Source organism: Vombatus ursinus, unplaced genomic scaffold (genome assembly GCF_900497805.2).
Source record: "Vombatus ursinus unplaced genomic scaffold, bare-nosed wombat genome assembly UNPS02009994.1, whole genome shotgun sequence".
NCBI lineage: Eukaryota > Metazoa > Chordata > Mammalia > Diprotodontia > Vombatidae > Vombatus > Vombatus ursinus.
Window position 1 is genome coordinate 6076957 of NW_020949772.1, and position 23897 is coordinate 6100853.

Sequence of the window (23897 nt, forward strand, 5' to 3'; positions counted from 1 at the left end):
TCCCCCCTTCCTCACTTCACATAAGTATTTCCACATTCTTCATATCTGTTGTTCCTTATGGCACGGATAATATTCTGTTATACTCAGATACCATGATTTGTCTGGTCATTCCCCCATTGTGAAGCACATTTTGATTCCAACTTTTTGCCGTTACAAATAGCGCTGCTGTGAATATTTTTGTACACATGGTTTTTCCCTGACTGTCTGTAGCTTCCTTGGGAGTATTCATTCAGTAGTGGGACTGCTGGGTTACAAGGTGGTAGGAACAATTTTGTAAAAATTTCTTGCATAATTCCAAATTGTTTTTCAAAATGGTTGGACCAAATCACAGCCCCACCCACTGTGAGTTGTTGTGCCTTGTTTCCCACAACCCTGCCAACAGTGAATTTTTCCTTTTTTTTTTTTTTTTTTTTTTGGTTGGGCAGTGGGTGTTAAGTGACTTGCCCAGGGTCACACAGCTGGTAAATGTTATGTGTCTGAGGCTGGATTTGAACTCAGGTCCTCCTGACTCCAGGGCCAGTACTCTATCCACTGCGCCACCTAGCTGCCCCATATTGGTTTATGACCAATATTTTTGGGGGGGAGGGGTTAGGCAGTGGGGTTAAGTGGCTTGCCCAGGTCACACAGCTAGTAAGTGTTATGTGTCTGAGGCTGGATTTGAACTCAGATCCTGACTCCAAAGCCAGAGCTCTATCCACTGCGCCACCTAGCTGCCCCAAATTTTTCCTTCTTTTACTATCTTTGATGATTTAGGTATGAGATGATGAAGTGGTGAGTCTTAAAAAAAATTAAGTTTAGTTGTTACAGGAAGAAATCAATTATGGTATGAACTCTGAAAGTTGTAATAAGTGATTATTCAAAATATTATTTTGACCCTAACCCCAAAAAAGACAGAACATTTCCACATACAAAGCAGAACAGAGAGGACAGATTGAGTGAAACACGACTCTAATAAGTTGTTGAATTGAATTGATTTTGGTTAGAGACCTAAACTTAACATCCAGTAAATGACTCATCTCAGCAGGGGGGAGCTGCTTGGTCTGCTGATTAAAGTAACAGATTAAATAAAACCAACCTTTGTGTTATTATTGTCCCACAGATGTCATTCTCTGGACAAAAATATTCTCTCCTTCTCCCTCTCCCTTTGTGCATTAATCTCAAGCGTGTGCTCACAAGCCAAGCCGCTAACCTTGCCTAAAACAGAATGATGAGGTGAACACCTCCCTTACTGGATGATCCATGTGGAGAGAGGGGCGGATGCAGAGCTTGGCTGTGAACACATGGGGTCCCCGGGCCACACCTGAATACGCGTGGATTGAGTGGGCAGCTCCACACCTTTGGGCATCAGAAAAGGTCCTTGGCAAGCTGGGACGCTTTCCCATCCTGCTCGTCCTTCACTAGCTGAGGGAGTAAGCAAGTGGGCAAGTGACACGTTAGCTTTCCAAATCTCTCCTTAGCTTTTCTCCACCTCGTTCTCATAACCTGGCACAGAGGTAACTGGGGACTTCCCCACCTCCCAGAGACAACTTTTCCCAGCTTGCGATGAGGGACCACTGACCATCACCAACATGCGGCCCCTGCACCTGGCTCAGAACAAAGCGGGGCTCGGGAGTTTGTCCACAAATGTTTATTGGAAGCCGCTAGGCGGGTGCTGGCAGAGGAAGCAGCCATTGCGCCGTGTCAGTGACCAGCGGCATCCCGCCTCCCGCGATGCTGGGGCCTCGGTTCCTTTAACATTAACTCTTTGAACAGTCTCTTCTTCTCCAGGGTCTCCTTTGCTTTTTTTTTCCTTTCTCTCTTCTTTTTCTCTGCCTCCTTTTTGGCCTTGTGAATGTGACTGTCTTCTCCTCTGTAGAAGAGATCTACCTTCCCTTGCAGAATCTCTCTTGCCAGCTTACGGTTTTGATCGACCGATCTTGTCTGGTGGCACTGGGAAAACATAACGGCATTTTGTTAAGCAGTTGTGGCATGGCCCTCAGAGACAAGGGTCTGTACACTTCATTGGCCCTGAGCTTGTCTTACACAGGAGAGACCAAGGCCCAGAGAGGGCCCTGGCTTGCCCAGCGGTCTACACTGAGATGGGGCCAGAGCGGGCACTGGAGCTTGGAGCTCTGGCCGGCCTGTCACAGAATCTGGTGAACTTCTTAACTCAACTGGCTGAGTCAGTTTAGGGGCTGAGATTAGCTTGGGCTCTCCATCTGCCCTCCTGACAGATCCAGTCACTTGGAGAGTTTGGCCTGACTGAGCACACAAATGCAGGTGTGAAGGACCGAGCCAAGCAAAAGGCCTCCCCATCCGCCATGAGTCGGCTCTGGGCAGTCACTGCTTGCTGGACAGTGGCCAAGCACAAGGGATGTAGCCTGAGTTTAATGGTGAAGGGCCTCTGTTGTTGGGGGCTCACTTGTCTTACTTCGCAGCCCCTCACATGGAATGTGCTGCAGCGCCCTCTAGTGGCAGATGGCCTGGAACGCCCTGGTTGGAGCACAGCCCTCAAGCCAAGGAATGGATCCCTGAAGGGCCGGTCCGATCCATCAATAGTGGGCTTCAGGGCACAGGCATCTCCCACAAGAACAGGAAGACGGCCTTGCCTCATCTGACAGGCTCACAGGTCACTTTTTAAGGCGTAGTTCTGGCCAGGCAGGTTCTGGGGCAGAGGAGGGTTAGACGACGCCCCCCCATCCCTTACCTTGACCACGATGCCAGACGGGACGTGCTTCAGCACCACACAATTGTTGGTTTTGTTGGTGGCTTGGCCGCCAGGACCGTGGCCTCTCACAAACTGCTCTTCCAAGTCGGTTTCGTTCAGAGGAAGGAGGATGTGGGAGTCTGTCTTGCCTGCCACCTGGGGCCCAAAAGCTCCTGTCCTGGGGAATAAAAATGAAGGCTTCTTCCATGGCCAGAGCCTCCACAACCCTGTGCTGAAGCTGCCCAGTGAGACTGGAAGGTGAGTGAAGGCCCAAGTGTTCATAAGGGAGTCTGTGAGAAAAATGAGAAGAGTGGGACCACATGTGACTTGCAAAAGACAAACACACCCCACTACGGAAACCTCGGGCTCACAGTAATGGGGATCCTGAGCTTATAAACAGATGACATTTCTCTCTTCTTAAATTAAAAAATTAAAGCTTTGTTAGAAATTTAACAATAACAGCCAGCAGCGTTTACGTAGGACTTTTAAAGTATTCAAAAACACTTTGCACAGGCTATCACGTTTCATCTTCACAACAGTGTTAAGTAGGGGGCTAGTATTTCCATTCTAAAGATAAGGAAACTGAGGTTGAAGTGATTGAGGAAGGATTTGAACTCAGTTTTTCCTGACTTTAAGTCCTGTGAGATAGCCACTCTACTACCAAGCTTATACATGATCGACATGAACAAGTATACTTGCTTGATAAGGACATTTACATTTCTTTAAAAAGATTTTTTTTTGAAATCTGTTGTTTTTACTTCACCTTCATTTCCAAATATTTCTTTTCCCTCCCCAGAGGTCACTGCTTGTAACAAAGAACAGAAAAGTGAGAAAAGAGGGGAGGAGAGCAGTTCAACCAAAGCAATAATCAGATGAGTTCTGACAATAAGCATATGCACTGTTCTACCCCCAGGACATGGAGTCAGTAAATGTCTGAGGCCAGGAGGACTTCCTCCCCGACCACCGATACTTCCTAACTCCAAGTCTCTATACAGGACCATTTGGCTTCCCTTTTTGTTTTCAAAAAAAGAAGCACCAATTCCTTCTGAGGGTGATATGGGATAGGAAGACCTGAGTTCAAATAGGACCTCAGACACTTCCTAGCTTGGATAATTCACTTAACCTTGTTTGTCTCAGTTTCCTCATCTGCAAAATAGGCTGGAGAAGGAAGAAACCATTCCAGTATGAGTCAGACATGATTGAAAATGACTAAGAAACTACAACAGAGTGCCAGGAATTGTGCTAGGCACTGGGGATACAAAGAAAGGCCAAAAAAAAAAAGTCTCTGTGTTCAGGGCCAGTCTCAAGGGGAAGACATATGCATACAAATAATTGGGCACAGTCTCAGAGGGACTGTGACAGTCTTGTCTGGTTTGAGGATATGCATAGCGTGTCTCTTTTAAGGAAAAGTCAGGAGGCCAGAGTCACTGGATGGAAGATTATGTGCTGGGGAGGAAGGTGTAAGAAGACTGGAAAGGTAGAAAGGGGTTGGGTTATGAAGGGCTTTGAACATTAAACAGAACATTTTGTATTTGATCTTGATGGTGGTAGGGAGCCACTGGAGATTATTGAGGGAGAGAGGGGGGATCATCAGACCTGTGCTTTAGGACAAATTGGAGTGGGAGTAGACTTGAGGCAGGGAGATCACCCAGGAGGCTTCTGCAGTAGCCCAGGCATGAAGTGATGAAGGCTTGCACCAGGGTAGATGCAGTGTCAGAGACAAAGAGGAATATCCAATTTGTTGGGGAGACTCAACAACTCAGCAATGGGGGGGTAAGACCGCCTGCACAACTGGGAGGATGGTGGGGAAGTTAGGTCAGCATTTTCCCAAAGTCTGTGAGGAAACCTGTAGCGTATGTGTCAACAGGCAGCAGAGGGTGAGGATGTCACATAGGTCTAAGAAGATACTGAGAAGAACATCCAAATTAAATCAAGAAAACCTTTTAGATTGATGGACTTTTTAGGCTTTCTTGAAATGGAAATTTATTGCCATATATTCTGAATCCTCTCAAGTTCTGCTGTGCACCTGGCAATGCATTATTTTTCTTTTCTTATTTTGTATTTAAGTTTTAATATTTAAGTTTATAATATATTTATTTTTCTTTTCTTATTGTGTATTTAAGTTTTTGTATTAAAGTTTAAAATAAATTTTAAAAAGAAAAAAGAGTTAGTGACTTTGGTGCAAAGGTGGGCATAGACAGGGGAAGGTAGAAACCTACATAAATACTATGCAAGCTTTATAATATTACAGGAAGATTAGCTACTATTACAAGGATCATCTGAACTTAGGATCATAGAATCAGAGCTAGAAGAGACCTCTGAGGTCATCTGGTCCAGTCCTCTCCTTTTACAGATGAGGACTCTGGGATCCAGGGAAGCAAGGGTGAGAAGCAAGAAACAAAAGAGGCCAAAGGCTTGTGGACTTTGAAGCCTTGCACCTGTACTCATGAATGTTTTTCCTTAAGAGCTGAGAGGGCCTGGACCAAGTAACACCACAAAAATGGAATGGGTTATTTTAACAAGAAACAATTGGTGGCTGAAATGGGAAACATCAGGCTTTGTACAGTCAGATTATTGACTTCAGCTACGATCAAGATCAGTATCTAATTAGAACAGAACATGGACGTAGGGGAGTAGTTAAGACAACTCTGACCTTAACCATGAAACAAAACATTGATGCCAAAATCTGGGAAGTGGATAAAAGAACAGACATCAAATTAATTTTCCTACCATTTCCTAAGCAGTTTTACTGATAAATGAGTTATCATGCTGAGGAGACCATGAGAGCCTGGACACCATTTCATCTGGCAAAGATGATCTCCTGACAAGCAAAGAGACACGCTAGCCAACATCAACTCCACTTCAAATATAACAAGTCTGTAAAATCCTAGGGAGGATGATCGTAGAAGATTATGAAAAGTATAATTTCACAAAACACTGAGTACAATGCAGAGAATAACATGGCAACAGAAAGTGAGTCAGTTAATTCAGATCATCCTGTAGCCATTTATGGGTGAAAATGGAAGGAGCACAACAGAAAAAAATGGAAAACATCTGTGGATTTCTATAATGCATTCTCTTTACCAATGTCAGTGAAGCCACCCATCTTTTGGACTACAAAGCATCACGGTGCCTTACTGCTGCAAGCAGAAGTGGAAACAGTACTACAGAAATCAAAGATGGGCAGATTACTTGAACTGAAATAAATCTGCAGACAGGAGGTCTGTTCTGGACATGACAGTTTTGAGGATGTTGAAGGATCAATTCTCGAGAATTCTGAAAGGTTCAAAATACTTGGATAAAGATTACAGACCCTATCATTACACTAGTGTCTGTGGTCAGATTTGAACTAAGATCTTCCTGATTCCAGGCCTGGTGCTCTCTCCACTGCACCACCTAGCTGCCGCATAGCATCACCATGGTCATTAGAAGCACAATTTCCCAAAGAAGGGATGGCCATAATTACCCATCTATATGGCTACTTTACCATCTCTACACAAAATCCTTATTAGAATAATATACATGTCCACCAAGGGCATCCTTGATGAAGGTATAAGAAGGGAACAGGCAGGCTTTCACAAATGACGTTCTATAGCAATCACACCTTTAGAATCACACAATTGACTCAAAGGTGTAAAGAACACAAGATTCTATTGTACTCCTTTGTTATCTATAGAAAATGGAATAAAACATCACTTGAAAGGCTCACCCCCCAATATGTCTCCTATTCATATGTTAAAATTATATAAGAGGTAACAGAGGTGACTTTAAGGACCCTGTGATCACTAATATCAAATATGTGTAAAGCAGGGAGATGTTTGCCACTGTCATGAATGATGTCCAGCAGAGTCCAAAGGTAAAGATCCCCCTAGAGAAGGTGAGGTCTTCTAAAAACTCTTGTTTTGAGGATGATATTGTGCTCATATTATCAAACTTCAGAACACTGTAGTGTCTCCTAAATGAGATACTTAATCACTCAAAAGTTTTTTCTTACTATCCATATAAAAACCCAAGTGGATGAAGAATGCCTATTACTCAAACTAGGATATATAGTTAGACATGACAACCTACAAAGCTAGTGTGTGTGTGTGTGTGTGTGTGTGTGTGTTGGATAGATTCTCCTAATGGTAAGGACCCATCTGAAAGTGGCCCAGAATTAAATATAATAAGCTGAGGTTTCTTTGGGAAATTGTGCTTCTAATGACCATGATGCTGCTATGGGGTCCGACACACTGAAGTAGCAAAATGGTGGAGAAGGTACCTCTGTACCTTCTGTAGAATATCTTGGACCTGCTCATCTGACACCCCCAGAATGGACTTGTTCTCAAAATCTATAATCCCCCTGGTATTACTAGGAAGACTTTCTGTATATGAAGAAAATAGGCTGTTCCCAAGGGCCTTCTTTGTGAAATATAATGGGATAATTGTAGGTAGTAGGGAGCCTCTCTGTACCAGGCCCAGCTCACCATCCAAATTTTCAAATACAAGTAGTAAATGATTTCCCTCAATGTCGTAGATTGTGTCCCACTATTTTGCAAATGTGTTTTAAATGTGACTTCAAGCTGCTAACTAATAGCTCTTTAGAATGGGGTGGGGGTTAGGTATGGTGGTGACTCATGTAGAATTATACTGGATTATACTGAAAGGATTGAAAGGCAGCCTGGAGCAATGGGAAGGGTACTAGATTTGGAGTCAGAAAATCTGGGTTCAAATCCTGACTCTTTCACTTACTATCTGTGATCCTGACTCACTTAACCTCTCTGGGCCTCAGTTTCCTCTTCTGTAAAATGAGAAGTTGGACTCAATGACCTGTAAGGCCCTAAATCTGATTTCCTTACACACAACAGAGATACTTGTGATGGTTAATGTCATTTCAATTCCTTCTTGAGGACACAGCTTTCCCAGAAATGGCCAAATGCAGACAGGCATCAATTACAAAGATAACCTGAATGCTTCTGGTGAAATTGAGAAGGGTAGTGATTGTAAAAGCAGACTGGTGAGATGTCCCCCAAATACTCTAAGTACAACTAAGATCCCCTGCTTGGATTAAAAATTAAAAGCAGGTAATAGTTAGTTCATGGGGTCTAACTACCCACACTGAAAAAAAAAGTCCACAAACCAGGTATAAGCCTGATTATGAAAGTGCACAGTGGGTACAAAGGTGGCCACGGGGTCAGGAAAACCTAGGCTCAATCTCTAGCTCTGACATATACATGTATAAACAAAGGCAAGTATTCTCCCAAGCCCAAGCAACCTCCTTAGTCTGAATGGCACAAAAGAGTTGCTGATCTGAATTGAGAGGAAGTTCCATCCCAAGAATTCTCTTTACTGATGAAAACACATCCAGACCCAAAAGTGACATGGTCCTTTGGTCAGTCAGTAAGTCTTTCCATTTGCATTCCTTAGGCAGGTGCTGCAGGTGGACAGTGAGCTGGGCCTGGTACAAAGAGGGGGAGCACAGAGGGCAGTACTGCAGTGCAATGCTTTTAAGGGTCAGACTATTTCTGCTGCTGCAAAAGCACATCTCCATGATGCTTTTTATCTCAGAAGCATCACTCTTGCAGGTGACTCCAAGATACCAAAAATGTATGGTAGTTGTAAGCAGACTGCAGCATATTACCAACAATCCGAATCCTTGGTTTCCTTCAAAACTCCCTAAGTGCCAGCTTTTACAATAAGCCTTTCCTGATCCCAACTGCTAGTGACCTCTCCCCAGATTGTCTTGCACTTTGCATATATTTATATGTATTTGCCTACTGGCTCACCTAATGAAAGTAAACTTCCTGAGGGCAGGAATTGTTTCACTGGTCTTTGTATCCCCAGACACCCTGCAGGAGGCCTGGCAGGCACATACTCATCCCTTCGACAGGAGTATTTGCAGAAGCTGCCTGTGTGTCTCCTTGCCATAAATCTCCCCCCTACTCAGTCCATCCTCCATTATGCTGCCCAAATGATTTTCGTAAAATGCAGGAAATTCTGACCATGTTCCCCCCAGTCTATAAACTCTACTGGCTCCCTATTACTTTCAGGATCAAATATAAAGCCCTATTTGGCTTTCAAAGCTCTTCACATCCTGGTCCCTCTTTCGCTTTCAATTGTTTATACCCCTGCCCAGTCTTCCGATCCAATGGCGTCTAGCCATTAGCCAGCCTTCTGGCTGGTCCTTGCACCAGATACTCCATCGAGGTACCAATGCTGTGGCTTTTCACAAGCCTGGAAGGTCCGCCCTCCTGACCTCCACCTCCTGGCTTGCTTCAAGAATCAGCTTAAACCCTACTCTTGGCGAGAGGATTTTCCTACTCTGCTTCTTCCTCTGAGCCCTCCTGCCTTTGCCCTGGGATCACCTCCCATTCACACCATGTCTGTTTTTTCTGCATGTAGTTGCTTGCATGTCACATCCCTCATGACAATGTGAGCTCCTGGAGGGACAGGGGGCTGGGTTTTGGTCTTTCTTTGTATCTCCAGTGTTTTTGCACAGTGCTCAGCCCACAAGTGTCTGGTGATGAACTGAACTTAAAAGCATACAGATCCATTTAAAAAAACTTTTTTTGAAATATATTTGACATATTTATAACTTGTTCTTCAGTATGAAAACATAAGTTAATTATTTTAATAATAAATGTATTTGATTACACTTACTGGTATAAATTAGAAATTGCTCTGAAGACATCAATAAATACTTGGTGATTGACTCAACAATGATTTGCAGCCGAGTACAAAACATCAACAACGTGGTTGGCCATCGTATGTCAAAAGTGAGGGATAAAATTCATCCCCCCCTAAAAAAAAGGATAGATCCATTTGTAGCGGAACCAATGGTGGGAGTGGTTCCGCTACAAATGGATCTACCCTTTTTTTTAGGGGGGATGAATTAATTAAATTTATCTCCTTTGTGTCCAGTGCTGGGAAGGAAGGAAAAAGAAGAAACATGAAGGAATGCATTCATTGCTTCCTTGGTAAATATACAGATTCTAAAGTTTGCTAGACATTTGCTTATTTATGGCGTTCTAATGCCTCTTTTGAATGAGTAAAGTGCAGGACTTCTACTCTCCCTGTCTGCTAAATAAACATGATCGAAAATGTTACAAAGAATTTTTCAAGCATCCAGTCAACATTGCACTAAAGTCTTCCTATACCTTGTGACATGCAGGTGATCCTGGCTTCTCAAAAAGGCAGGACGGTATATTGGATAGAATGCTGGATTTGGGAGTCTGGAAGCCCTAGGTTCAATTCCTGCCTCTCAAAGACACTTAGCTATGTGGCCATGACAGGTCACTTTACCTGAATCTCAATTTCCTCACCTGTAAAATGGGGATGATACACATAGTACCTATACTCTCACAGGATTGTTGTGAGACTAAATAAGAGACCTGTAAAGCTTTTCACAAACTCTAAAGTGCTATGGAAATGTCAGTAATGAAGATGATGATGATGTTATGCCAGCAGGGCACAAACTCTGGCAGGTTCTACCAAACTGCAAAGGTGCCAAGTACAGGCCTGGTAATAGGTGCTGTCTATCATCTAAGGACCAACCAACCAGCCTACCAAATTTCAGACTTAGCATTTTGGTCAAAGCAAGCAATGAAAACCATCAACCAGGTCATGGAAGAGTTGTGCCTTCATTGATGGAATTAGTTCTTGTAATGATAAAACCATGGAGGTTTTGAATATTTTAAGTGCCAATGCTGCTACTGAATGGAAAAGGAGGTGGGCCAGCTGATAACAGCTCAATAGCCCAAGCACTGTGCTGGGATCCAGGTGATATTAAAGAATCAAGGGGAAGACCTCCAGCATGTTGGGTTGATTCTCTGTGGATGGCTTATGGACAGTCTTCAATAATAATCACACAGGACAGGGGGATAAGGCTGGGCTGCAATCTGCACTGGGGAGGGAGTCCCTGCATTGATTACGTAACATATCCAAAGCATAGAGATATACCAAAGCTATTATCATTTTGTGTGGCTATTATAATGGTCTGAACCTGTTCCTTTTCAGTTGGGCTGGCCCCATGGGATGCTAATTAGGGCATTCGAGGAAGTAATTCCATGCCTCTGAGAAGACCTTTGAGGCAAAGGATAGTCCAACTACAGCCAAATGAAAACGAAGATGACTCACTAAATTGACTGAGGCTTTTCATGAGCTGGTAAGCTAAATGAAAAACTGACATCATGATGCCCTGGATCAAGCAGCCAGTGTGGGTAGTATCAGCACTGCCATTTTCTTGTAACTTCCACAAGAAACAACACTGTCCACTATAAACACATAAAGATGTAGATTAGATTGGGTTCTCTCATGTTAGAAGAATGCTGGACAACTCCCCCCCTCCTAACCTGGGCTGTGCCCCCCCACCAACTCCCCATCCCCAGCTTATTTTGTACTATCTTCTCCAAATATTCCTTGTGGAACAAGGTTTCTTTGTGAAAAATGCTTGTCTCTGATTGAGGCCGGGTGTGGAACACAGGGCTATTGATTTTTCTGCAGCTTCTCTTCCGCCCCCTTAGCAAATATGAGCAGGCAGGACAGTGAAGAGTCTAGGGCACTAACAAAGAGGGGAAACAACTCTGAGACAAGGCTGTGAACCTACCAGACAAAGGAGGGAGCCCAGAGCGCTTTTATCAGTTGCCCACTGTGTTTCTTCTTCAAGCCTCCACCTTTTTGTCCTGGTTCAGTGCTTTCAGATGCCCTGGAAAGACTCCCACCCAACTGGAGTTCAACAAGGTCCCCAGTGTTCACTGACTGGTTGCTCTGTTTGGCAGCTAATTCTAGTAGCCAATCAGACTCTTCTAGGTACTCCCAGCATCTTCTGGAGCTCTGGCCTCACTCCAAAGGCTGCTAAAAATGACCAACACGCCCATGGTTCCACTTCCCCAAGCCTAAATGAAGAATCCTGATTGGATCTTGGTTTTTGTGACACTCACAGAGGGAGCTCAGAGTCTTTAGGGAACAATAAAAGCAGCTCAAATTTTTGTTCCTAGTGACATTTAAAAGGGAAAAAAGGAAAAATAAAAAAGCTCCAGTAAGAGGAAACCAATACCCATGGCAGCTCTGACCCATTTCCTACCTTCTGTGTGGTAGATTTTTAGTAGAGAGCTGGTTCTCTACCTGAATTTTCTCTTGACAACCCCCTCCCCCAATCCATGAATACTTCCACACAAAACAGCTGACTTCAGTCCAGGCTTAAGCATCTCATATTTGGTCATCTTTTTTTTCATAAAGTCTGACAGATTTTGCCTCTTTTTACCTTGACTGGGCCTTTAACAATTCTGGATCTATGATAAAGAATGTTAGTTTTATTTCTCATATTTGCAGGTTGAAACTGAACCATTTGGTATACTTATATGCTAGGCTGCTTGGAAAAAAATGAAAGCAGGACCTCAGTATGACATTATTCACCACAGAACTGCTATTTGTTAGGGGAGAAGCTTATCTTGAACAGTAACCAAGGATTAAAATGATGTCAGTAGTTTAGAACTGTGGTGCACGAGTAAGACCAGATATTTGAACTGGTGATGGAATCCACTGCCTTTAAACCTTGGGTTAGGGACACAGGTAAACAGTGTCTTCCATTTTGTTGCAGTGTTTCTGAAAGGGAGAAAGCTACACAGGGTTGGAAGATTCTAGTCTCTGAGCTCCTTATTACTCTAGAGACAAAGCCAAACTACTCTGTTAGGTATTTAAAGCTCTTTATAAGCTTGCTCCAATCTATCTTTCCAGCCTCATTATACAATGCCACCATTCATGCAGTCTTATGTCAGCCGAATTGGTGCTTCCTCAAACAAGCCACTCATTTCCTGGTTCCTGGGCTTTGCACAGGCTGTATCCCCTGATTGAAATGCATTCCTCATTTGTCTTTCAGATTGCTAGTTGTCTTCAAAGCTTACTTCAAGCTCTATCTTCTACCTGAGGCCCTTCCTGATCCACCATTACTAAGACCTCCCCCGCAAAATTCCCTTGCATTTATTTTGCACCAGAGAGGCAATGCTGCCTAGCGCACAGAGACCTGACCTCAAAGACCTGATTCAAGCTCTGCTCTGACACACCCTGTCTGGGGGACCACTCTCACCTGCTTCTAGGTAACTCTTGAAGACTGTCAGTATCAGAGAAGGTGCCTACCCACCAACACTGGTAGTAGAAGTGAGTTACCTAGGGTCCACAGCCAGAAGCTGATTAAATGTAATTGGGAAATGTTTGACAAAATAAGTAGAAATACAGTAACAAAATAGATAAAAATACAAAAATATAACCAACACAGAGAATGTTAATTCATAGTTTTCTAAGTCAATATTCCCTTGGGGTTTGACACTACTGACCTAGATCAATCAAATTACAGGTGTAGTCCCTATCCCCTATCCCATATATAGTTATATGCACAATACCAGGTAAAGGTGGTTTGATTTTTGTTTCCCCAGGAACTAGTATTGTGCTTGACAAATAGTAGTAGGTGCTTAATAAATGCTTGTTGAGTAAGCCTCCCTTTTGTACATATTTCATTACCATCAAAGTCATTTTAGAAAGGTAAAACATCTTTTCTTTTAACTTCAACTTTTTATAAAAACGTCCCACCTTTGTAGAAAGGAACTCATCCAGAGCAGGGAGGATGGGCATCTTTATTAAAATCAAGTGTGTCTCAGAAACAGTGTCTTCCTCATGGGAACAGGACTAGAACTGTGGTGTCACTGACACATAGAACTGCAGGGGGAAGGCAGGTCAGTATCCTCTCTGCAACACAGAGGCTTAGAGCTGCCTGCAGCACTGAGAAGATGCACCCGTAAATATATGTCAGCGATTAATCAATCAATCAATCAATAAACATTTATCAGGTGCGTACTGTGCAAAACGCTGTGCTAGATTAGGCTTGAAGCCAGGTCTTCATTTTGCATATAGTGGCCACTTAAATCTACTGACTTCAACTGCAAATAAAATGCTGAGAAAAAAGTCTTACTCAAGACATGAACACAGGATTTCATAGCTTCCTACAAGTGCCAGGTCGTTTTCCTTATGGCAGGCTCTGAGATTTACTGGGATTCTGCAGAAACTGGCACAAGTCCTTACATTACAACTCCTACGCATGTAAAATTTACAAAGCACTTTTCCCATAATAATCCTTATTCATTCATTCATTTATTTATTTATTGTGAGACAATTGGGGTTAAGTGACTTGTCCAGAGTCACACAGCTAGTGTTAATAAGTCTGAGGCCACATTTGAACTCAGATCCTCCTGACTCCAGGACCTGTGCTCTATCCACTGCGCCACCTAGTTGCCCCTTTCCATAATAATCTTAAAAGGTAAAGATGCATAAGCATGATAATCCTCATTTTCCAGATGAGGAAACTGAAGGCGCTAAGAAGTGGAGTGGTTCTCTCACAGTCTAACAGCTACTAAGTGTGGGAGCTCAGGTTTGAACCAGGGTCTTCTAACCCCAAGTCCAATAGTCCTTGGTTATTTTAACTCAAACATTCACTCAAACACAGTGCCTTGTGTCATGGCCACAAGAAATCAAAAGTACTGCTGGGGATCAAGGAAAGTTCAAAAGATTGTAATGGGATCAAATCAAGGAAGGGGTCAGTAAATGTTTGTAGGGAATAGAGAGAGAGAAAAATTGATGGAAAAAAGCCAAGACATTTATTTAAAGTTCATGCAAAATTTATGTATAACCTGTATCGAGTTGTTTGCCTTCTCAATGAGGGTGAGTGGGGAGAGAGGGAGAGAATTTGGAACCCAAAGTTTTAAAAACAAATGTTAAAAATTGTTTTTACATGCAACTGGGAAATAAGATATACAGGCAATAGGGTATAGAAATCTATCCTACCCTACAGGAAAATAGAAGGGGAAGGGGATAAGAGAGGGGGCTGGTGATAGAAGGGAGGGCAGATTAGGGGAAGGGGTATTCAGAATGCATGCAGTCTTGGGGTGGGGGAGGGGTGAGATGGGGAGAAAATTTGGAACTCAAAATCTTGTGGAAGTGAATGTTGAAAACTAAAAGTAAATAAATTAAGATTAAGGGAAAAAATAAAATAAAATAGAAAAAAAGAAAAGAAATAAAGTTCATGTAAAATTTGGTCAGGTGACAAGTGAAGATAGACAAAAATAAGGTCACCACTGCATTATTGTGCTAGACTGATTGGTTTTGACAGGAGAACTTCAATAGTTGGGTCAGGCATAGGAGTTATTTGCTCATGTTTAATAAAATCAGCATCAATGCAATGAGCAGCTTTTTTCCCATCAACTATGGCATATTTCTTAAAGTGACCATCAGAGAGAATTGCCATTGGCTGCAGCAAGTTGTTTTGCTTTTAAAAGATGTACAGTGTTTTCCAAGACATCTTTATTGAAGGGATCAGGACTACTGACCCAATACAGGGTTGGCACTGCCTCTGCTACTTCTGTTCTGAGAATGTGCAGAGCGGGGAGTCCAAGCCACATGGAACCAGATTCGTTTAAAATAGAAAATAAACGACATAAGGATCCCTGAAGGCACACACTGACTTCAAAAACCACATTAACATGATCTGTGTTTTATTATATCTTTATCTGTTTTGTTAAATTTTTCCCAACTTCATTTGAAATTGGTTCCAGGCCTGGGAGCTGTGGCTACCTGCCTGTCGGCTGCTCTGTGTCTGACACCTCTGGAGTGGAATACTGAGGCTCCAAATCTGAGAGAGGTGGAACTGGAACTCAGGTCCTGTGGGCTCCGAGGCTGGCTCTCTGCTAAACTAGGCCACGCTGCCTCTTATGCTCCAATAAGCTTTGAAAAACAACAACAAAGAAACCTAAGAAATTAATAAAGTAGAACTGAGGCAAGGCAATGTTGCAGTGTTAAGATGAAACAGAATGACGAGCTGACGGCACCAGAAGCCAGCTGATGGGAGGGAGCTGGTGATCAGGGAAATGTCCAGCACTTCAGACTTAGAGCGCCTTTTCATCACTTCCTACAAAGCTGTATTTAAAAAAGCCATCTTGACTCTTCCAGATCAAGGCAGCCCCATAAAAGAACAGTCAGACTGCAGAGATCGCTGCTGCAGCTTGCTTACAGCAGAGGCCCATCATTGTCACTGTACAACCATGCGTAGGATCCTGATTTCCAGGCTGGGAATATAGCATTTTCTCCCCAGCTTCAAGTGTCTGCAGAGAATTTTTGTTCCAAACAGGAAAAGCACAAAGGCTTAACCAGGAAATATAGAAACAGTTATTTTTAATTTAAGTAGGTAAGAGGAAATGGGATTACTGTGGCTCTGGCCTGAAATTCAGACTTCTAACTTTAGTCTTATAAGACAGAAGGAAAAAGAACAATTTTTACAAAATTCCCCTTTCTGGGGGCAGCTAGGTGGTGCAGTGGATAGAGCACTGGCCCTGGATTCAGGAAGACCTGAGTTCAAATTTAGCCTCAGACACATAACACTTACTAGCTGTGTGACCCTGGGCAGGCAAGTCACTTAACCCCATTGCCTAGCCAAAAAAAAAAAAAGAATCCCCCTCCACCACCTTCTAGAAAACATTCTGCTTTTAAAATCCAGACAGAAAGCTTAGATCTTTTTGAATTCCAAAGATGATGCAACTGTCCCATTTGAAAGCACTGGAGTGATCTTGTCCTATTTAACAGTAGCCTTGTGACATATTGACTCAAGTATAAGAACAGAACTAACTAAAGTTCGTCTCAAAATACAACACTATTCTGAAAGTCTTATAAATGCTAGAAACACTTTACATTTCTCACACCATCTTTCTTCTGAAGATCTCAAAGCACTTTTTATATCCATTATCTCATTTCCTCATATAAATAAGGAAACTGAGAATAAGGAAACTGAGAGACAACTACTATGTGATCTAGTTAAGGCAGTTACATGGCTTAGAATGGCTGTGGATGTTGCATTTTTTTTACACCTAAATTCATCCTTCCTGAAGGACCCACAGTTAATTAGTGTTTACTTTCTAGCATAACTCCAAAGCTATTAAATTATCTCTTAATGGCCAAATCTAATGTTCTTTTCTCAATTCTCTTTCTCTGCAGCCATTGACACTCTTGATTACCACCTTTTTTTTTCTTTCTTTCTTTTTTTTTTTTTTTGGGTGAGACAATCAGGGTTAAGTGACTTGCCCAGGGTTGCACAGCTAGTGTCAAGTGTCTGAGGCTGGATTTGAATTCAGGTCCTCCTGACTCCAAGGCCAGAGCTCTATCCACTGTGCCATTTAGCTGCCCCTACCACCTTTTTTCCGATACTCTTTTCTCTCTAAGCTTTAATGACACAGGTCTCTCCTGGTTCTCTCCTCCTACCTGTCTGACTGATCTGACTCCGTCCCCTTTCCAGGCCCCATCTAAGGTTCTACCCTGGGCTCTCTTCTCTTCTCTCTGTACTATTTTGTTTGGCAATCTCATTAGCTCCCATGGGCTCAAGGATCATTTCTACATAGAAGAATCTTGGATCTATTTACCCAGCTATCATCTCTCTTCTAACTTCCAGAGTCTTGCATGTCCAACTGTCTACTGGACATCTTGAACTGTCCCTTGAACATTTTAAACTCAACATTTCCAGAACTGAACTCATTAGCTTTTTCCCCAAGCCTTCCTTTCTAATTTTCCTATTATTATTGAGGACACCACCACTGCACTGGAAACCGAGGTGTCATCCTTGACTCTTGATCATTTCTCAACCCCCCCGTAGCCACTCAGTGGCCAAGTTCTACGATTGATTCTACCTTCATAACGTCTCTTTTGCATGCCTTCTTCTGACACTATTACCACCCTGGAGTAGGTAGGCCCTCCATTACCTCATACTTTTGACTACTGGAACAGCCTGCTGGTTGGTTTCCCAAACTTGAGTCTCTCCCCACTCGAGTCTATCCTCAAGTCAGCTGTCAAATTCATTTTCTTTAATTGCAGATGTGACCACGTTATGTTCTCCACCCCCATTCACTAGATACCAATGGTGCCCTATTACTTCTGGGATCAAATGCAATAACCTCTGTTTGGCTTTCAAAGCCCTTCCTACCTTTCCAGGCTTCTTACACCTTCTCATCCTGTGAAACGGGCCTCCTTGTTGCTCTTCACACAAAACATTGTAATCCCAATTCTGCATTTTCACCGGCTGTTTGCCATGCCTGGAATGATCTCCCTCCCTCACGTTCTGGTTTCCTTCAAATCTCCACCAAAACCCCACTTTCTATAAGAAGCCTTTGCCAGTCTCCTCCACGACACATGATCCAAGTGAAGTGTCTTCACTTTGAGATTCTTGTCTGGACACAGTTGTTGGCATGTTGTCTTCTCCATTAGAACCGTGAAAGCAGTCACTGTTTTTGCCTTTCTTTGTATCCCGAGCACTTAACACAATAAATGTCTAATAAATGTTTGTTGACTTGTTGATGATTCTTTTCCCTCTTCCTCAATAAACAACTATTAGCCTGTTTTCCTCAATCTCTTCATCTCATATCTCCCTCCACTTCTCAGTCACTCATTTCCTCTTTGCTCAGTAGTATCTTCTATCCCTGACAATCTCTATGTGAACAGTAGAAAGCTGGCCCACATGCACAGGTAAAATGACTACAGTATGATTGTTTACAGAACAAACCCAATCTGCAAAATAATTGGACAGTTTCACTGCTTTCTGTGTTGATCAGTTACCATATCTACATCTGTATTGCGTAAAGATCTCTCACTGCATTCAGTGTGAGTTCACATCTCTCATTTTTATTCCTTAAAAATAAGATACTATGTAGGGCACACATATGTGTCCAGAAATGGAAGCAGACCAGTTATGGTAGCTAGAGTGCAGGCTAGCAAACAGATGCACGGCCTGACTGCTGCACTGGTAGGTCTACAACACATTAAAAGAACCAGAAGTCCCCCTGGAGAACACTGAGTGGATGCCCTCAAGAGGATTTACAGACATGGCTAAGAATTACAGGGGATGAAGAAGGCTTGAAGGTTTATAATCTGCACCAATGGAGGGAGTACTCACATCAAAGAAATCACTGGGTACTGAAGTACTCAAAAAGCTACTTAGGATGACTTTACCTTAAAAAAGTTTTACTGACTTTTTATTTTCTAAGTAATTTATATCAATAATAATTTTCTGATACAATCCCCTCACATGAAACCCTCTCTTGAACAAAGAAAAACTGAAACAGACACAGGCAGCAACTGTACCCCTAGTTCTCCACCCCCTCTACCAAGGGGAAAACTATATTTAACAACTGCTCTCCTGGAAGAAGCTTATTCCCTGGGTTTTTAAAAGATCATAATGGACATATTGGAGGTATTTTCTTAGTCAAGGATCATTTTCATACCCCTATTTATCATTAGCTTAAATCTTTGGTGAGATCACAATTCAATGATTATGAATTCAGTTGCCAAGGAGGCAATTATGATATCAAATATAAAGGATCACACAGGAAGACAAGACCACCAAGATTAGTGCAAGTACGGTGGTTTAAACACTAATTATAAGAAAAACTATGACACAGGAAATTACACGATTCACACTCACCCTGAAAATGTCATTTCCTTTCATGTTTAAATTGCAGGTGTCAATTTATAACATTTTACTTTTATTTTGGAGAGATGAGTTCCCAAATGGTACAATTTGAATATGAAAGTTAATGAAATCTTCAATTTAATAGGCATTTACTAAACACCTACTATGTGCATGGCATTGTGGATACAAAGACAAAAACCCAAGTCCTTACCTTCAATCTTATGTTCTACTGCATGCTAACAGTATACTGCAGTAGACAGAACACTGGACCTGGCCCAAGAGATCTGTGTCATCATGGGCAAATCACAACTTCACAGTGTTTCCTTATCTGTAAAATGGGTATAATAATCCTTTACCTCACTCTTCAGCTTAACATTTGCTCAACCTCACAGGGTTGTGAGAAAAGCACTCTGAAGACCTTAAAAGTGACTTTATAAGTGAGTTATAGGCAACTGTGATATTTCAAAATAACATGTAAGCTACCAGTCTCCTAGTTATTGCTTTAAGATGATCAAAGATCTTCCAAAAGAGGCCTATGTGAAGCCTTCAGACAAAGAAAAAGCCTTTCACTTTGGAAAACTATTTTGCAATAACAAAATTCTATTATTATATGCTAATCATCACTACGTAAAGCCACAAAATAGTGGTCACAAAATGAAGGTACAAACATCTTTAAGCCTTTAAGGCTTATTCTGTTTAGATCAAGCCATAGTATAGAAATAACTTTTTACAAGTTTTTTTTTTTTTTTCAAACTGCGTTGCAGCTATAGATGATGCAGCTATAAAGGCAGACAGAGTACTACCTCTGCCCTGGGACGCATGAGTAAATGGGTTAAATGGAAAATTCAGTTAACATGACCATTATTTCCTGAATAAGTTGGTTCACTAAGATGTTCAGTAAGATATTTTTACTGGGTAAGGAGCACTCTAAAATTTCATTATAAAAAAAGAAAGAATTTTTCTAGTAGAAACTGACCAGTTACTGTACACGAAACAACTATTACTAGCACTTGCTGCAGTTAACACACGTTATAAACTTTATAAGCAACACAGGTTTTTGTCACAATAGCACATCTTTTGCTTTAGTATCAATGTAGTTTACTAACTCTTTTAGGAGTCAGTGGTTTTGTGTCACTGTTGTATGACTGTATAATTGATGTTTACTGATGAAATAATATAGGATTGTGGACTCCAACAGAGGGTATTGGTTGTGAAGCTAATGGAAATGGGAGGTAAAACAACAAATCTTGTTGGTAGGATTCAAACAAGCCACTGCTTTGGAATAACCTGAGTTCTGTTAAGAACACATATAAATATAAATGTAATATAATGTATTATATATATTTATTATATGACATAAAATATATATGTAATATAAAAAGTAAACAACCTTAGAGAATCAAGCAGTTACTTCTGGCTGACTGGTACATACAGACAAAACTGCAGAGGGGAGTTTATTTGGTTCGATAACATATTTCTATGAAAAAACCATATGTTGCTCATCTATAGATGTAGACAGTGCCTGATATGGGACAGATAATATTTTACTTGATGGATAACAAGACTACCACCACTTCTGGGAAAGTGTGCCATTCACTGCTCAAACACAAAAAAGGGGAAAGTGTCTGACTCTAGTCTGGCTGGACAGCCTTTAGAAAAACAATATGTGAGGGATGTTTTAAAAAACAGTCCTATTTTTAGTCCCTGAACCCAAAAATTTCTATTGGAGGGAGATTGGTTTTTTCACTGGTCAAAAACACAGCACCAAAACAAACAGGGTTTGCTGCACAACAAAGATTTCACCTAGCTCAGTCATCTTTATGATGTGTAGATCTGTCAGCAGCAAAGCCTGTTATTTTTGTGCTGTATTGTGGCCATCAAACAAATCTGCCGTCATACTTACAGAGTACCTATAAGGTGAAAAGCCTGAGTTTTTTTAGGTTCTTCTATCAGCCCTGCTTCGGGCTCTCCAAGTGACTCTCAAAACTGTTTTCCTGTATGGCCCAGAATGTATGAAGGCCAGGCAAGTTTTTAGACCCCTCAAGATTCAGAGATCCCATCAAGGTGATAAACTGCCCTTGACCAAGGTGGTTTTTTTGGTCCAGACCTGTTAATTCCTTTAGTGTAGGGAACTCCAGGTGAGGAAACCCCATCTCCCTCCCTGCACCAGAAGATCAATTAACTGTTCTGCAAATCATAGAGAACTGTCAGGGGCACTCACGTAGTCTGCATCAGAGGCAAGAAATGCCCCAAATCAGGCACACTGGACAGAGGCATCATGACTGTGGCCCAAAACGACAAACATACTTTACTATACACATTAGGCCAATCTCTTCCATATATATACACACATATATGTATGTATATATATATATATATATGATACACACACACACATATGTATATACATACACACACATATACCTACACATATATTTATGTATAAATATATAGTACATACACACATATAAATATTATGTATTCCCTCCCATTAGAATGTAGGTTCCTTAAGAGCAGGGATCCTTATTTTGCATTTCAACCCCCCACTGTATTGGACATTGTACGTTGTAAGCACTTAATAAACGCTTTTTCATTCATTCATTCTTTTCTCCAGGATTGGATCAGAAGAAAGGGGTTTCAAAACAGCAGGCGGCATAATTTTAGTTAGACATTTAGGTTCACGTGAATATCTCCCCCTCCTAGTTATTTTTTTCTCCTAAACTGACAGCTGGCACATAGTAGGCGCTTTAATAATGGTTTTGGGGAAATGAACTGAGTGAGGGGCTGATGTCTCTACGTGTCTCTACGCCAGGGACTAGTTTTGCATCGAGGAGGCGGGCACTTCGTGAAGGTTGAGGGGGAAAGGTTTTGTAGAAACTGGGGTGGGGGTTTAGGCCGCCCCCAGGAGGTAGGAGAGAGGAAGGAAAATAGGTCAAGAGGGAAAGGAAGGGACGGAGGAAGGAAGAAAAGGAAGGAGAGTGGAAGGAAAGGAAGGGAGAAGCAAGGGAAGGAGAAGAGAAGGGGAAAAGCATTTATTAAGCGCCTACTACGTGCTAGGCACCTAACAAACATGATTTCCTGAGAAGGGCGGGCACGTTGGGGCGTCCAGCGCAGTGCCGTGGGGGGGAGCCGGGTCCCAGGGCCCGCGGTGGCGCCTCCTCCTCCAGACCCTGACGGACCTCCACTTACAGATGGGGAAAACTGAGGCCCGTCGAGGTCACGCTTCCCGCCTCCCCGGCACGGCTGCGTGCGGGGAGCACGCCGGATGGACGTCGTCAGGGGCGACGCTGAGGCGAGGGGCTGGCCGAGCTCGTCGCGGGGTCTCTTACCTGGGCCCGAGAAGGAGCCGCCAGGAACACTCTAAGGGGGGTAAACCGACCAACCGCTGGGGAAAAAAACCAAAAGTACCGTCAGAGCATGCGCTTACGCATGCGCTCACTCTTACCCCGCTCCCCCAACTCCGTGACGTCTTTCTTTCGGCCCTTTGCGCATGGGAGCCGTTGTTGTCCCCGCCTATGTGGATGCGGTAAAGAATCGGGGCAGGCCAATCAGAGGGAATGGCGGGGGGAGGAGCCCCGCCTCTCCTCTGCGGGCAGGTTCCACACGCCCCACAATCAATCCGCCGGGAGTGGGCGTGGCAACTGCGCGGGCGCGCGCCTCCCGTTCGCCGGGTCCCCCCCACCCCTTCCCAACACCCGAGCGACCAATCGCAGGCGGGGCGCCGGGCGCGCGCACTCGAGTCTTAACTGTAGCGCTGGGCGGCTCGTCTGGCCCTTACCATCGGCTGGGGCGCTCGCCAGGTAAAGGGCCCCTGAGCTTTAGGAAGTCAGGGATCGGGGGCCGTTCCCCTCAGGGCTTCTGGGGATGGCTAGGAGTCGTCGGACCCCGGGCGGCTGAGAGGGGAACGGATGGAGGAGTGAGGGGGCGGGGGGCGGGGCGGAGCGTTAGCTGTCGCAGCCCAGCCTCCCCAAAGCTACCTCACGGGGGGGGGGGAGAAGGCGGGACCTGGGACCCATTCTCTAGGCTCCCCGCCCCCTGCTTGTGAGTGACATTTCTGTGGTCCAATTACAAAGCGACTTCCAGGGGCGGGGCTTGCGGAGGAACCTCCTGCCGGGAGTTCCGTGTCTTGGCTGGCTGGTGTGTTCTTCCCCACCACAGGTAGCGGGCAGGAGCTGTCAGTGGTAGCTTGACTCCCTCCGTCCGTCCCTCCCTCCTTCGTCCTGGCCTTGCGCGGTGCGGCTAACCGGACTCTTACTTTATTGGTGCGCCATCTCCGTCCCCCTTCCCCTTGCTCTCCAGCCCGACCGTTATGGATGAGCCAGGCTGTGGGTGACACATCAGGCCATTCCCTTCCCCCCTTCCTACCCGTTCCTACCTCGTGCGCGAGGTCAGCTCGTGGGGTGGTGGTTGATGGCCTCAATTCCACCCTTCCCTACCCCCCTCCCTCGCCTCCATTCCTTTCCGCAGGATGAGGCAAAAGCTGATAAACCCGTGTTCTGTGGCTGAGGAAGGGAAAAAACGCAAGCCACGCCAAACCCATTCCCGGGTCTAGGTTTGCAGTATCAGGATTTAGACAGATTCCACATTGAGCACCTGGTTATTCGGTTTTCTTTCTCTTTTCTTCTTTGCCTCCTGACTAGAAAAGCACCTTTGAATTTCAACTGGATTTACATCTCCATCCACTGCATCAAGATTACCTCACTGGGAAAGGAATAGCCTGACATGCAGATCCATCTTCTC

The 23897-nt window shown here is 43.4% G+C and overlaps 1 protein-coding gene across 5 annotated transcripts; it reads right to left on the reverse strand.

Annotated features, from left to right (window-relative positions):
- Positions 1-659: 659 nt before the first annotated feature.
- Positions 660-22950, reverse strand: CUNH12orf65 (chromosome unknown C12orf65 homolog). Of its 5 annotated transcripts, none has more exons than XM_027853531.1 (5): positions 22936-22950; positions 22487-22542; positions 9326-9465; positions 2687-2976; positions 660-1929 (listed from the first exon to the last, which is right to left on the reverse strand). In XM_027853531.1, exons 3-5 carry the CDS (start codon positions 9408-9410, stop codon positions 1681-1683), a joined length of 624 nt encoding a protein of 207 aa, XP_027709332.1. In that variant the 5' UTR covers positions 9411-9465; positions 22487-22542; positions 22936-22950; the 3' UTR covers positions 660-1680. The 5 variants fall into 5 exon arrangements, with proteins under 5 accessions (XP_027709332.1, XP_027709333.1, XP_027709334.1 ...); XM_027853532.1 differs by lacking the exon at positions 22936-22950 and adding an exon at positions 10802-10938; XM_027853533.1 differs by lacking the exons at positions 22487-22542; positions 22936-22950 and adding exons at positions 10802-10938; positions 11271-11595.
- Between the last annotated feature and the right edge of the window lie 947 nt (positions 22951-23897).

Excerpts from the sequence above, each read along its gene's own strand:
- CUNH12orf65 (XM_027853531.1), bottom strand. The coding sequence starts at position 9,410 with ATGTTTTGTACTCGGCTGCAAATCATTGTTGAGTCAATCACCAAGTAT. Across the intron at positions 2,977-9,325 it reads GCAATTTCTAATTTATACCA|ACTCCCTTATGAACACTTGG; the intron begins GTAAGTGTAATC and ends TTTTTCTCACAG. Across the intron at positions 1,930-2,686 it reads CGTCTGGCATCGTGGTCAAG|TGCCACCAGACAAGATCGGT; the intron begins GTAAGGGATGGG and ends ATGTTTTCCCAG.